A 14,758-nucleotide genomic window follows, 5' to 3' on the forward strand; every position below is an offset into this window, starting at 1 on the left:
TGAGTCGAAATCCGTATATGTACGCAGATAAGGTGATAAGACGTGAAAATGGCGTTTTCACGGCGCTTTTTCTTATTGCGATTGAGACACGTATTGTGTAAGTAGGTATATGTAGCATACGTGTGCGTGGATTATGAGGGCGATGCGCGAATGTGCCGCCGGAAATGTGGGTATACGTTGAAATGCTTTCGTTTGATGGTTGCTTTCCAAGTGGTGCGGTAACATCGTCTGTCAAGGAGGACAGTATATGGAGATTAAATATCCGACAACGACGATTGACAATAGTCATATTAGAGCTTTCTCGTGAAATGAAAATCATCGATTTTGTAGAAAAAATATCGATATATTTAAATATTTACATATTTTACAAGATAATGATTATCGTTTCAAATACACAGTATTCATAAGTTTAGTCTGTTTCTTTGGTATCACCTGAATCGTCTTGTACAGATAAACCTTTGGCTTTTGCTTGCTTAGATTTTCTTAGTCTATTAATTTTTTTCTTCATTGTCATAGCGCCTAAAGCGTATATTTCAATCGATTAATAATTATCTTCGAATTATCATAAGAATCGCGAATTCATTCGAAAAGAGTAGATTTACTTACAAAGAAGCGTTTGCCACAATTCTTTTTTCACCGCCACAGTTTCAGTACTTTTTCTGAAATTCAAGATAAAACTTAATTATAATACTTTAATTCTCATTTTACATTCATTACTTCGTATAAGATATCTCACCGATTTTCTATTTCACGGTGAGCCTTTAAAATTTTCGTTAAACGAATAGTTTCTGCAGAGGGACTGGAAAACAAGCACAGGTCTAGCAACTGTGATGAATTGAAATTTCTTATAAAATCCAACCAAACCTATAGAAAATAAATTTATAAGCAATTGGTTGAATTGAATATTTTATTTATCGACATTGCAATACGTACGAAATCCAGGTATTGAGTTGTAAACCACAGCCATAGGAATAACTTTTCATGCCTTAATTGATATTTATAAGATAATAGTAAATTTGTGGGAACGTACACCATATACAAGTAAGTCCTATAAAAAATCATAAATAAAACATATCAACGATTGTTTAGTGCAGAATGGGCATCATTAGTAGTATTTTACATTACCAAAACATGCAATACATTATGTACAATGTTTTTGAATAAAACTGTTTAACTTTAAATGGCCACCTTAAGTATAATATTCGACACAGATCCAATATCAATATATCAATAGATTTAAGTAGAAAAATACTTGTAACAGATGGCTGAAGACTGTAACATGAATAAAAAATATTCGATCAATTGAATAGTTTACAAACAGAATTATTTTTTCACATATGCAGAATAATTAACCTTTGTCGAGGAATCCCAAAGATAAATAGCATGAAGAAAATATTTGAAAATCCTTTCAACCAGTTGTTATTTAGTAGTATAATGCTGCTGTAGTGTATGTAAAAACTTTTTATAATTATGACAGATAATTCTGGCTTGAGAAGTGAGTTCCATAGCAGTAGAGTGTATAAAAAGATGACATACGTAAATCCACAGCTCCATAAAACATTGACAATTCGGTTTCTGCGTATCAATGCATATCCTAAATTACGAAAGTATACCTAACATAGAAGTACATTGTTTTATTTATAACAGTGATATAAGAACATGTTTAACTATGGTATACTTACATTGAGGCACTTTTTAGAAAGAGAATATAGTATGGTCCACAAAATTATCATGTACATAAGTAGAACTTTTTCATTAATCTTATGACCTTTGTTTTCTGGAAAATCATTTTTTTCGTTTTCTTTTAATTGAAGATGCAAAGGTATATTTAAGTTCCAGTGAAGTACAAGATCTAGCCATGGTGAGTAAGTAGTCAAAAAGTTATGTAACATTTTGATATGCTCTCAGTTGCCTAAAAAATCAATTTAGATAAGCATGTTTGTGGCTCATATTTTCTAAATAGAATAAGATTGCTCTACACTTACAATACGTCGTTTTATCATAATTGGCAAGTGTCCATTTGTAATTTAAAGATGAAATGCTTTATGAAGTGTACTTGATTCAATTGGCTTACCCAAACATTTTTATTGGCTCTTTTTAGACCTATAAATCCATGCAGTTTTTGTACGGCGATACAGATCACTGATTGACAATCCTAACCATATCATAACAAAGTGTACCATATGTTTTATATATATATATATATATATATATATATATATATGCACTGTCGAGGAACATAGCGCCTTCAAGGAGTCTGTGTCGATAACACGAAATATCGAAAGATTTGAATTCTTCGGTCCTATCAAGATTCTTATTTCTTCTAATAAATCTGCAAAGGTGTAAATGTAATAAGTTAAAAGATATCAGATTATAAAAAACTTTGTATACTTTATAGCATTGTTGAAATTATACATCATATTGCTCTTTTGTTCATATTTTGTAAAAGTATATTGTTTTTTCTCATGATAAACTATATATGTTAATTATAGCAGCAAAACGAAAGTTATAGCGATGTCATTGCCATCTAGCGGCTAAGTAAACAAGGAAATAAACTCCAAACATAACCCAACCAAGTAGTCTCTGTCAGCTGTCTGTTTACGATATGATGCGTACCCGGAAAGTTGATTATTCCCATTTTTTAACGCCCACTTGAAGTTTTTCGCGTAATCCCAAAGAGCCGATATCGGGTCAAAACGGTGCGCCACGTGTTTCCTCGTCAAGGTGTCGCTGAAACATCGGATTCACACGTAAGCATCGCATCATAAGTATACATTTTCTTGTTGCGCTATCTCTCAACCTGTTGATTGAGCTCAATCGGATCATGATGCGATCCTTGCATCGTACTTCCAGCGTAAAATGCAAATTCGATGAATCGTTTCTGGCCTTGGAAAATAATAGTGTTCTCTGCGTTATTTAACACGTTTATTACTTTTTCACCATTGAATTAACGCTCTGTATAGGTACAATACAGTAATGCTTTCTTCATTTCATCACCTGTTGCTCGATGTTAATTAGGCTTATCCTGTCAATGCTACCACTGTATATTTCTGGAGACTGACTCACTATTTTCCGTTTTTAGGACTAGGCATTTTTGCACAATATGGATAAGCTGAAGAGCTTTTTTAATGGGGAAGAGGATACGCAGGAGGAACAAAATGGAATCATCGCACAGGTAATTTTCTCTTATTTGTGATTTTTATTCATGCTTATGTTTACAAAAATAGCTGAACCTTCATTATCACTGCACTGTATTAGTGTTTGTTGAAATGAGTATCAAGCTGACAATTATGTATGTTGTTTCTTTAATTTTTGCAACACTTATTATTTGTTTAATGCGTGTCGTACGGCACTATAATATTTGTGACTAATACATTTAAAACTTAATTGATGGATACTAAATCATTCTAAGCGTTTCCAGCAATTAGAGTTTACATTTTAAATTATTATTATTGGTATTCCATGAATTAAGTGTTTGTTAATTAATTAATATCTGCATTTCAATGTTATAAAACATAATATAACATGCTTATAATAAAATTGTATTACTATTTTAAATGCAAGTCTGATGTGGATTTTGTGGTAAGATTTGCATAAAAGTATTATCTATATATGTTTACAGGATTTTACATAAATATTAACTGATTTTGCAATTAGGTTTCAGATTCCATGAAACTAAGTAAAACTACCAGAATAAAGGGCTTTATCATATGTTTTGTTGTTGGTATACTTCTATCAATACTTGGTTCATTTGCTTTATTTTTGAAGGGAGGTTTAACAATTTACGCTATTTTTTATACACTTGGAAATATTACTTCATTAGGAAGGTGAGTATGATTTTTAAATTATAAAGAAGTCACTACACATTAATAAAACATTACTGTATGTTCATATTTTATTGTTGTAGTACCTGTTTTTTGATGGGACCAGTTAATCAACTGAAGAAAATGTTTGCAGCCACAAGAGTTATTGCTACTATAATGATTTTTGTTTCAATCGCATTAACACTTTATGCTGCACTTGGAGTAAGTTTTATTTCAATAAATTATGTATTTTTCTCATTCTTATTGGTTAATGATAATTAATAGTTTTGATATTATTATTTCAGCTCCACAATGCGGGACTAGCCTTATTATTTATTATTATTCAATCATTGGCTATGCTTTGGTATTCCTTATCATATATACCATATGCTAGGGATGCTGTGAAGAAAACTATTGAATCATGCATAGCATAAATGCATGTATATTTCAATTTTGCATTCTTGAAACCCAATGATCATAAAAATGAAACATACTAAAACAATAACTGTCCACTGGAAAACAAAAAAGTAAAGGCAAACAAATTTTTACAAATTTTCCAAGTATATATTTAAATTACAGAGTTCAAAGTGCCTGATGTAACATGTGAAGTTTATAAATGTTATATAATCTGTTTTTATAATGAGTTGTCAATTGTGTCTAGCAACAAAGGCTTAAACAGTGCCTAATAATACTGCTATCGGTCATTAATATAATTTAAAAATTTATTCTATACACGAGAAAAAATTTATCCTCAGAGGGTTGAGTTGATCATGATAATAAATGGTATGAATCTATGTTGGTATTGAGCTGGTTAATTTTAGTAAATTTTTACAGTCAATAAAATAAAACCTTTTTACAGCTATGAAGCTTGATTTAAATAATTATTTACTATATATTATGCTTATTTAGTATTACAATTGCACAGTATGAATATAAATAGTAGATCTTAGCAAATATAATTTTTTATACGATTACTGAAGAATATATTTGCAAAAGAGGAATTGATAGATAATGCATATCTTACACAACTTGAAGCGGTAGTAAGTGCATAAAAACTATTTATTTACAGGCTTTGGCATACCTCATACACCTTCTGAAATACTCTTTTATAAGTTTAAGGCATAAAAGTAATGGATAATTTCTATTGACGGTAAAAATTTACTTAAAATAAGCAATACCAACTAAAATTAGTATCCAAACGGAAAAAATGTATCTACATAATGTTTAAGTCATAAGTTATTTTAATCTATAATGGATGAATAGGCTTCCAATTAAAAAATACTATTTACAACAGCGCAATCGCGCAACGCAAATCAAGTATTTCAAAGATTTATATTACTAACGTGCAAAGTTTTTGCAGAAATTGTATAGTACTTACATGTAAGTTAAACACGTTATAATGTACACGATGTTTATGCAAAATGGAACTGATATTATTTCAAAAATGTTCGTTAAGCATTTATTTTTCAAATTTCTATCAATAGCCCAATACATGGTTTATTACTAATTGCACGTGTTTCATTTACATCCCCGTCACCTTCCAGACCTTCATTTTCATCGTCGTCACGTATCACAATAACCAAGATAAATTCTAATTAAAACAAAATTTAAAGAAAAAGACAACGCTAAACGCTGATTTAACTTTCAAAAAGCGCGCTAGAACAAGCCAAATTCAAATTCACGGCTCAGAAAAACGTTAGCCTCGTCTCGTCCAATGAGATGGCCTATTCCGTCTCCCACTCTATCGTAGTCTCCATTACCTCGTGAATCTCTTCTCCGATTTGTTAATCACACCTCCCACCGTCTCGGGCATTTTCGCCTCGCAGCGCTCGGCAACGAGGTTTTCACGCAGGAGCCGACTAGCCGCCGGCGCCATTTGTCACACATTGCTGTAGACGCGCGGGCCGCGGTAATATCGTTTTATCTCGCACGATTTGCTGCAACTCCCGACGATCTTGCCCCCTCGAATTGGTTTATCCATCAGCAGCGGTCGTTTGGACGTTTTTTCACCTCCTCGAAACTCGACGACAGGTGAGTTTATTCAGTGCTTCGCGACGCGAGTAAAATCGTGCAATCGAAGAAGATAGAGAGAGAGAGAGAGAGAGAGAGAGAGAGAGAAGGAAAGAGAGACGAGTCGAACCGCGTTTGACGGTTACGAAGATCACAATTCGTATATAGTTCGCTACCGCGTGAACAAAATGCGACGATTTTTGCCTAAGTAAAACGTCAAGCGTATTTACGTCGCTGTTCGTATGCATCAGGTATTAGAGGGAAACTTGGGCGCTAAGGACCCTACTTCCGGCCGTTTGGAGGGAAAAGCCAGACCTTTGTAAACAGCTATACGCTCTGGGTCCTTTGTCCTTTTTGTATTTTCATCTGGCGAAACGGTGCGTCGTATATATATATATATATATATATATGTATGTATATATGTGTGTACCTTCCCCCGCTGATGTTGATTTGTATATAGTATAGTGCAGGCCCACGAACGCTTGACCTCTGCTCTCCCTCTCTAACGGTTTTTTCTTTTAAATTCCCTTGATTTATTTATCTTGTAACTGCTAATTTGTATGTTTATTCGAAGTTTTATGTAATAATGAGGAGGCACGAACATAGCGTGAATATGTATGTACGTTACACGCGGATTGTGCGCTTATGATAACGATGATTTTACGTATGGGTATCGTTTGTGTGAGTTGCGATTTGTTGATATGCATTTCATGCGGTATTTTTTTTTTAAAGTCGGTCGGCGCGTTAATTTCGTTGCTATCAGAAGTGTATAAATAAATTTGTTGTCTATAGTCCGTGTGATAAATAATTGGTTGGCTATTTAAATGAATATTCATGATATTATTTTGACATTTATAAATATAAATAACATTGATTCTATTTGTGTTTTTTTAGCAGTAAAAATGCCAGCTCCAGACATGAGTGCCAACTCTAGAATTTCAAAGTTCAAGTTCCAGGGCAAGTTTGATGTATGTATACAACAGAATCAAGAGAGAGATTTCAAATTATATGTAACACAAATCCTTACATTAATTTTCTATCTTTGTTACAGGAAGCTCGAAGAAGGAGAACTGAAGTATCAGTTGAGCTGCGTAAAGCTCACAAAGACAATCAATTGCTCAAGAAGCGAAATATCAACATCGAAGATGAGCCGCTTAGCCCACCAAGTGACCAAAAGTCCCCCGTTTTTAACATGAGCATTGATGAAATCATCGCGGGTATGACGTCTGAGGATGACCAGGCCATGCTTCAAGCAACTCAGGCTTGCAGAAAAATGCTCAGTCGAGAAAGGAATCCACCCATCAATGACATGATAGAGAAAGGCATTGTTCCTCTTTGCGTGGAATTCCTTGGATACCATCATAAGTAAGATATTTTAACATTTAAACGTTTCAAGTACCATTTTATAGATGAATTCATGAATAAATGTCTAAAATTATGATACATATATTTACAGTCCTATGCTCCAATTTGAAGCTTGCTGGGCGCTCACAAACGTAGCATCAGGAACATCTGAACAAACACAAGTCGTTGTCAAGTATGGCGCTATTCCAAAATTAGTTGAACTTTTAAAATGTCCAGCCATAAATGTAGCTGAACAAGCAGTATGGGCTTTGGGTAACATTGCTGGCGATGGCCCTGCAGCAAGAGATCTTGTCCTCAAAGAAGGATCTCTGTCTCTTTTGATAGCCCTCATCACGCCCGAAACTTCGTTGTCTTTTGTGCGCAACATCGTTTGGACAGTATCAAATTTGTGCAGAAACAAGAACCCACCTCCTCCCTTTGAAATTGTCAAGGATGCTCTGCCGCTTTTAAATCGTCTTCTAAGCTACCCTGACAAAGACGTTCTTGGTAAATTGACAAATAAATTTATTTTGTTTATGACATTATTATTTATGATATTTGTTGAAATTAATTTTAACAAATATATTTTCAGGTGATGCTTGTTGGGCACTCTCCTATCTCACAGATGGGACTAATGAAAGAATACAGACAGTATTAGATTCTGGGGTTGTACCAAAGTTAGTAGAATTGCTTGGTTCTTCAGAAGTTACAGTGCTTACCCCAGCTTTGCGAGCAGTAGGTAATATCGTGACTGGTAATGACTTACAAACCGACACGATCATTTCCGCTGGAGCCTTGAATTACCTCGGTGCCTTATTGACACACAAGAGGGTGAATCTTGTTAAAGAAGCTGCTTGGACAATTAGTAACATTACGGCTGGTAATGATCAACAAATTCAGCGCATTATTGATGCTGGATTGCTGCCACTTTTAATTCAGGTCCTGCACATGGTATGCAAAATTCTCTAATTATGAATTATAAGGTAAAGGAAAGGTCTCTTATCAAAATATTTCTTTTTGTCAATATCTTTAGGGTGACTTCAAATCTCAAAAAGAGGCAGCTTGGGCAATAACAAACTTGACTTCTGGTGGTACAGTGCCACAACTTGCACTTTTGGTTCAACTGGGAGTTCTGACTCCATTCTGTAATCTTTTGGAATCAAAGGACTGGAAATGCGTTTTGGTTGTTCTTGATGGTCTTAATAATATCCTTAACGCTGCTGAAAAGATGGGAGAAGTTGATAGAGTAGCATTAGTAATTGAAGAAATAGGAGGTCTAGATAAACTTGAGGCTTTACAAACACACGAGAATGAAAATGTTTATCAAAAGGCTGTTCACATGATTGACACATTCTTCTCAGACGGGGTGAGTACTCTTATTTTAAATATTCCAATTTCTATAAAATTAATATTTTTGAAATAGAATTTTTTTTAATAATAATTCTAATAATTTCTACATTACAATTATTTATTCACATTGTTAATATATATTTTAACATTATTTAAAAAAAAATATTTATAAATTTAGTCAAATTATAATAGTTTTAATATATGAAAATATTTTTTACAAAATAAATTTTTTTCTGAGTAATCCAGTTTAACTGTTCGATATGGCAAATAATCGATATCTAAAGTTTAGTTGCATTACAAGAACATGTATAACTTGGATTTTTTATTGCTAATTAGGAAGCTGATCCAAACCTGGCTCCAACTACAAACATGGATGGTCAACTCGAATTTCAAGCTACAACTACAGCACCGCAGGGTGGCTTTCAATTTTAAGAGAACACGATCTTCCGTCACTTTATTATTTATTTTAAGTCGACTGTATATATTTACGTTTTCATTATTGCTTTAGACTTTCATGTTATTGAGTGTCAGCTTAGGATGGATATCAATGAATTATTTTATACTTAACTTAATTGCAGGATATTTTTGTACATCATACATTTGACATTTTTTCATTTTTAATATTCCGTTGATTTTGATTAGCCAAAAATTCTTACTAATAAATTGTTATAAGGCTAGAAGTATTTAAATCATCCAATTTGTATGTATTTTAATGATTCCTTTTCTATTTTTATAATAAACAAAAATTGTGGATCCGCGCTGAATCGTTTTTATTGTCCTGTCCGTTACCAAGTATAATCGTGCTAAAATTATAGAGAACAAAAAAGTGTTTTCTAAACATTATTTATACACCAACAGTACTTAGCATTAAATTACAATTATATTTAATGTGCCAATTGCATCAACACAAGATAATAGAATTCTTACAACATAGTATTAATACAAGATTCAGGTAAATTGGGCTATCTAAAAATCTCAAAAATTGCGATAGATTACAAAAATGACTAATGTGTACATATTTAACAAAATGATCTAAATGATTCCTTACTCATCTATATGCGCAATAAATCTCTTATTTTGTTTTGACTCATTACTTAAAACACATTTGACACATTCTCTTGAGTTTTGTTTTTTTCTTCTTTTTTGTCAAGTATAAAACTATAAAAATACTTGGCTCGCTGATGCAAAGAAAAATAAAACCTCTAAGCACTGCGAGTTTACATTTAGTCATGTCTCTTCTAACATCTTTGAATATATATGAGCAAACGAGAAAAATCTATACGTGTGACTACAGCAAAGCAATTTATGCTTTCTCCACTACTGAGATCTTTCTTTTTATTTATTTCAATATTCGAGTTGAGAGACTACCATATGAAATATTTCATTTTGCATAGAATATCTTATACTTTTGTAAAAATTGGTGATATTTTCTAAATTTATTTTATCGGCCGATGAAATCACTTTGATCGTTTATCAAAAAGTGATAAACAAAAGCTGCCTTTTTTCTGTCAAATGTTACTTGAGTTGTTTTACTTCGCTGATTACGATCACCTCTGCTTCTCGGAGGATCTCGTAAGAAAAATGCGCCAAATAGAGAAGCTAAAAGTAAAAATACAATTAATTCAATTAGTAAAATAAAAATTTAAAATTATTCCAATCGATATGGCAAATATTTTTTAAACTCACCAAGAGTTTTAGCGTCCAACCCATTGTCTTGAGTATGATTCAAAAGTTCTTGTAGAAAAGAGCATATGTACAAGAACACCGTTCTTCTAATTTCTGGTAACTGCATAACGATCTACAATTTTATACAAAATTATCATAAATAAAATACTCCTTGCAAAACGAAAATCTATACTAACATGTTTACCTGTTTACACTGTAAATAATTAGTAGCAGCAGATAAGCAGACATTATGAAGATTATATGGAACAAGAGGCTCTGGCGTGGAGTCTAAAAGTAAAAGCAAAGCTTCTGCAACAGAATGTACACTACCAGCTAATATACTTTTTGTTAAGGAAAATCAAATGTTATGTTCAATTTATAACAATATTATAGTTTTCTTGTGAAAGGATACGCATTGGATCTTGACTGCCAATGTCTAGCCAATCTCTAATGGCTAATACTTCACTGTGTAAGCCTTGTGTTTCAAATAATCCTGCTGTTTTTATACCATGTCGATATAGCCTATCAACTAGCAACCAAACTTCTTTAGGTACTGAATATGGATCTTGAGAAACATTTTTGTTGTTTTCCTTCAATAAGATAGTACAATAATTTATCTGTTTATAAATATTTTGATATTAAACAATTATATATTAAAAATTATTAACTTACTAATTCCATTATTCTACCAATTGGTATTTCCCTTATGGGAACTGGAATGTGTACCAAAGCTTCCATTGAACAACCAAAACAACTTCGTTCATAAGTACCTGAAATTAAAAAATCTTAAAACTTCGTAAAATGTTAAAATCTAATAAAATTATACTTTATATGCACCTGTTACTGTTATAAATATATCTTTCCCATTTATTAAGTGTAGTACTAATATGTCATACAGTTTATCTTCGCCTGAATTTAGTTTCCATGCAGATCGTTTATCCACACAAACCTCAAGTTTAATATCACATTTTTGGCCTGTGATAAATAAATAAGATGATCTATAGGAATATGTAATTTTTGATAACATACCGAAAAATTACTAAATATTACCTGGTTCTATGAAATCTGTGTAAGGAGTTATTGTCAACCACTCTTTACAGTAAGAAGAATCATCTAATTTTTTTATAAATTCAAATTCCACAGGAACCTGGCCAGTGTTAGCAACAATAAGCTCTTTAACACAGGGTTCATCAAATCTTAAGGTTTCATAAATTATTTCCGTAGTATCAACAGTCACTTGTGGCAAGAATTCGTTTTCCAGTTTATCCAATTTTTTCATAAGTTCCTCGTGAATTTTACGATATTTTACCACGTCTATCACTCTCACCTAGATTAAATTCATCATTATAATAATTTGCATAAAGTATACAAGAAAAAACCTCATTATATTTACTTTCGAATCAAATATGGAGCTGACTGGTTTGTGATCAGAAATCTTTAATTCTGGATGACTACGATATTCCAATGAAGTAATATGTTCACCTTTCCATAACACACGATCACACCATGCTGGAGCTCTGCCTTTTTCACTAAAATGATGGACAATATCGTTACAAAAATTTAATTTTAATTAGTGTTTTAATAATCTAATAAATAATTTTTGTTTTTATACCTTGAATCCCAATTATCGGTACCAGGGTCATATTTATAAGTAGGCTTAAATTTTATATCTGCTTCATGGAAGCCATAAAAGACTCTTCCAAGTCTTCTCTGTTGTTCAAGTTGATCTAGTGCCAAAATAGGATCCAAATTACCAGCAGCAATTAATTGCTTTGCAGTATGACCATCCATTTCTGTTATTCGATAATTCAAATCGCCCAACCAATAAATTTGGCTGCAAAATTCAAAAAGTTTTATCCCATTTCTTACAATGTTTTTTTCTTTATTTTTATCACTACTTAGTAAAAAAAACAGTCTTACTCATGATCCTTAAAACCTTTTGGAGGAACATAAGTCTGGAAATTGAGTCGAGCACAAATGTCTGCATAATCTTGATTTCTCCTTTCATATTCTTCACAGTGTGCAGCTAAATGGGCATTCACAAAGCAAACAGATGTATTATGGATGCAGCAGCTTACCGCAACTCCACCTTTATTGCCCTATGAAAAATATGGTTAAATGAAAGCAGCAAAAATTTTATGGGTGTGGTTGAATTTATGAGCTCTTTTATGTTACCAATTTTCCCATTATTCCAGTTCCAACTGTATCGATACACACATTTTTTATGTGTGGTACATGTGAAGTTTTAGCAAAAATGATCAGCATCATACCAACTAATCTCACAAGGGCAACTTGTTCATAAACAGCTTTTGGATGAAGGGACTTGGCAACAACTTGTCGCCATTCATCCTCACGAGGTGTATCATTAAAGAGAAATGCTTCTTTACTTAAATCTAATTCTTGGAAACCTATGGCGTAGAGATCAGGTGGCACCTCATCACTACTCAACCATTGTTCCAATGTAATTCCATTTGGTGGTTGACCATTTACATTCCACGTACCAATGAATATTCTGATAATGTCAAATTGAATTAAATTATTGGAAAAAATCATTTTAAGGTAAATTTGTTATATCTAAAGTAATCTTTCAGCAAACCTTAAAACTTTAGTGTAAGTATAATCATCTTCTTTGCATGCCATTTGATACCGAACCACTGATTCTCTTGTAGCAATAGGAGTTTTTCCAGTAGCTATGTTACGTCGAGATACAACTAAGTCTGGACTTTCTAGCTCAATGACCTGAAATACATATATAAATCAGTTTAGAGATATTTCCATACATCATTATAATAGTTTTTAATCTATTTGTCTATTTACTGGTTCGGTGGTACTTTGGACTGGATCACTCGTATTATCTAAGCTGCGAACACTCCCAGTCAGCTTTTGAATCCACAAGAAGTCTGTTGTGGGATTCTTGTTTTTCTGATACACTGAAGGATTTCATCACGTTATTACAAAATTATTGTTTTTCATAACAAAGCTTTGCAGACAAAATAATTACCATCAATTGCTTGAAATATTGCAGAAACAAGATTGGTTGTGGTGATGCCAGGTCTCATTTCAAAAATTGTTCGGGACTTTCTGCATGTTACATTCAAAAATACATCCGTTATGTCTTTTTGTTCTTCATCAGTTCCTGCACAAGAAAAAAATGATTTTATTAATTATGGTCCAACAATAACACAAACACTTATAATTTTTATTCCACATTCATTACCAATGTCACACTGAAAATCTTGATCTATAGGCAGAATTCTTTCTATTGAAAGATCACTGTAAACTTGAGGAGGTGTTCGTGAAGTTATTAAAATGACTAGAGCGTTCGTTGAACCTTTATTAACTAAAGCAATAAGCCGCGTTGTTTTCAACCAGCCTTGTATCAGCATTGCCTCCATGGCCTTTAAAAATAAGTTAAGGAAAATACAAGCTTTCTTTTCTTCTGCATTATTATAGCTATATTGCGAACTGAAATTCTAATTGAAAAGTAAGGTTGTAAAAGGATACAATGACGACGGTTTCACCTGTGGTAAATTTGGATTGGACAATCGCCAGTTGCTCTGGCGTTGACATGATGCTTAATTATTATCTGGAAATGGTACGGCAAGCGTATTAGAAGCTGTTCGTGCCTGCAAGGTGACTACCAATCGAACATAACAAGTTAAATAAAACTGCCAGAGCACAAGTGAGAGCCAATGAGTTCATTCTCCATTTGTTTTTAATTCAATTATGTTCTACAGTGTGTTGGTCACGTAAAAACGCCGTTAACATCTAACTCGATCAGATTAATTATAAATCAATGACATCCATTATAATCAAACAATCGGCGAATATATCACTCTATTTACTTGTAACGAAAAAATACTGTTCAGAACCATTGTGCTCCAAAATGCTATTAAGATCAGTTTCATTAAAATTTCATTTTTATTACCTGCTCTTCTACGGGGAAAAAAAAACTATTTACGTGTTCTATTCATAGGAATGAATAAAAGCCGACGTTTAATCAAACCATTTTCAACCCTAGCCACGTTTATTTAGCCTTAACGGCCTAAACAAAATCGTTAAAATTGACAGGTGCGGTGAAAAACATACGGGGCGTGTTTCCATAAAATTGTGTATTGTGTACTGATACGCTATTATCCCCCGCAGAGGGCAGACAGCTTTTTTAACGTGATAGAGGTTATAGAACAAGTTGGTAACCTTGATATCACGCATAATCCATATTAGGTGTTATTGTTCACTTGTATAAACATATATAGGTAAAAAAGAAATCGTCGCTCGAGATGCGTGTTTTTTCGAGAATTTCAGCATTTTTTCTTATGCATAAATAAAATTGTTAACATTTTCATAAGCATAAATTTTTTGTTGATAAACTTGGTTTATTGAATGAAACAAAATTATTAAAATTCGTAGGTTTGGATTTTGAAAATAAGTGAAAATTCGATTTCGATGGCTTCGCTTAATTGTTGTTTAGGTAATTTTTAGTCGCCATTTTATTATTACTTTTATCGTTCGCGCTCATCCGGTGACGTCAGCGACGTTGCCGGAGCATCAAGTTTTTGCGCAACTTTTGAATTCACGCTTTCTAC

At 32.8% G+C, this 14,758-nt stretch overlaps 4 protein-coding genes across 9 annotated transcripts; 2 read left to right on the top strand and 2 right to left on the bottom strand.

Moving 5' to 3' along the window:
• Positions 1-322: 322 nt before the first annotated feature.
• On the bottom strand, positions 323-2,189 carry LOC100677821. The gene is made up of 8 exons (XM_003425802.5): positions 1,986-2,189; positions 1,683-1,912; positions 1,354-1,613; positions 1,126-1,272; positions 934-1,048; positions 737-864; positions 607-659; positions 323-519 (listed from the first exon to the last, which is right to left on the bottom strand). Exons 2-8 carry the CDS (start codon positions 1,890-1,892, stop codon positions 410-412), a joined length of 1,023 nt encoding a protein of 340 aa, XP_003425850.1. The 5' UTR covers positions 1,893-1,912; positions 1,986-2,189; the 3' UTR covers positions 323-409.
• A 341-nt stretch (positions 2,190-2,530) lies between these two features.
• Positions 2,531-5,310, top strand: LOC100117212 (vesicle transport protein SFT2A). 4 transcript variants are annotated; one of them, XM_016982120.3, is made up of 6 exons: positions 2,546-2,750; positions 3,083-3,175; positions 3,565-3,582; positions 3,658-3,827; positions 3,908-4,025; positions 4,109-5,310. In XM_016982120.3, exons 2-6 carry the CDS (start codon positions 3,104-3,106, stop codon positions 4,235-4,237), a joined length of 507 nt encoding a protein of 168 aa, XP_016837609.1. In that variant the 5' UTR covers positions 2,546-2,750; positions 3,083-3,103; the 3' UTR covers positions 4,238-5,310. The 4 variants fall into 4 exon arrangements, with proteins under 4 accessions (XP_001604540.1, XP_016837609.1, XP_016837611.1 ...); XM_016982121.2 differs by lacking the exon at positions 2,546-2,750 and adding an exon at positions 2,784-2,963; XM_001604490.6 differs by lacking the exon at positions 3,565-3,582 and having other exon boundaries at positions 2,531-2,750.
• A 332-nt stretch (positions 5,311-5,642) lies between these two features.
• Positions 5,643-9,265, top strand: LOC100121393 (importin subunit alpha). Of its 2 annotated transcripts, none has more exons than XM_008206070.4 (7): positions 5,643-5,834; positions 6,708-6,781; positions 6,865-7,178; positions 7,270-7,664; positions 7,750-8,108; positions 8,191-8,523; positions 8,844-9,265. In XM_008206070.4, the coding sequence occupies exons 2-7, from the start codon at positions 6,716-6,718 to the stop codon at positions 8,937-8,939; spliced, it is 1,563 nt and encodes a 520-aa protein (XP_008204292.1). In that variant the 5' UTR covers positions 5,643-5,834; positions 6,708-6,715; the 3' UTR covers positions 8,940-9,265. The 2 variants fall into 2 exon arrangements, with proteins under 2 accessions (XP_008204292.1, XP_016837607.1); XM_016982118.3 differs by having other exon boundaries at positions 5,650-5,834; positions 6,711-6,781.
• LOC100121409 (inositol polyphosphate 5-phosphatase OCRL) lies at positions 9,114-14,382 on the bottom strand. Of its 2 annotated transcripts, none has more exons than XM_003425804.5 (17): positions 14,101-14,382; positions 13,677-13,758; positions 13,390-13,570; positions 13,174-13,308; positions 12,990-13,102; positions 12,769-12,911; positions 12,348-12,684; positions 12,093-12,271; positions 11,785-12,006; positions 11,566-11,701; positions 11,223-11,499; positions 11,010-11,147; positions 10,845-10,942; positions 10,585-10,762; positions 10,378-10,505; positions 10,194-10,305; positions 9,114-10,106 (listed from the first exon to the last, which is right to left on the bottom strand). In XM_003425804.5, the coding sequence occupies exons 2-17, from the start codon at positions 13,740-13,742 to the stop codon at positions 9,949-9,951; spliced, it is 2,601 nt and encodes an 866-aa protein (XP_003425852.1). In that variant the 5' UTR covers positions 13,743-13,758; positions 14,101-14,382; the 3' UTR covers positions 9,114-9,948. The 2 variants fall into 2 exon arrangements, with proteins under 2 accessions (XP_003425852.1, XP_031780257.1); XM_031924397.2 differs by having other exon boundaries at positions 9,261-10,106; positions 13,677-13,809; positions 14,101-14,214.
• Between the last annotated feature and the right edge of the window lie 376 nt (positions 14,383-14,758).

Source organism: Nasonia vitripennis, chromosome 2 (assembly GCF_009193385.2).
Source record: "Nasonia vitripennis strain AsymCx chromosome 2, Nvit_psr_1.1, whole genome shotgun sequence".
NCBI classification, from domain to species: Eukaryota; Metazoa; Arthropoda; class Insecta; order Hymenoptera; family Pteromalidae; genus Nasonia; species Nasonia vitripennis.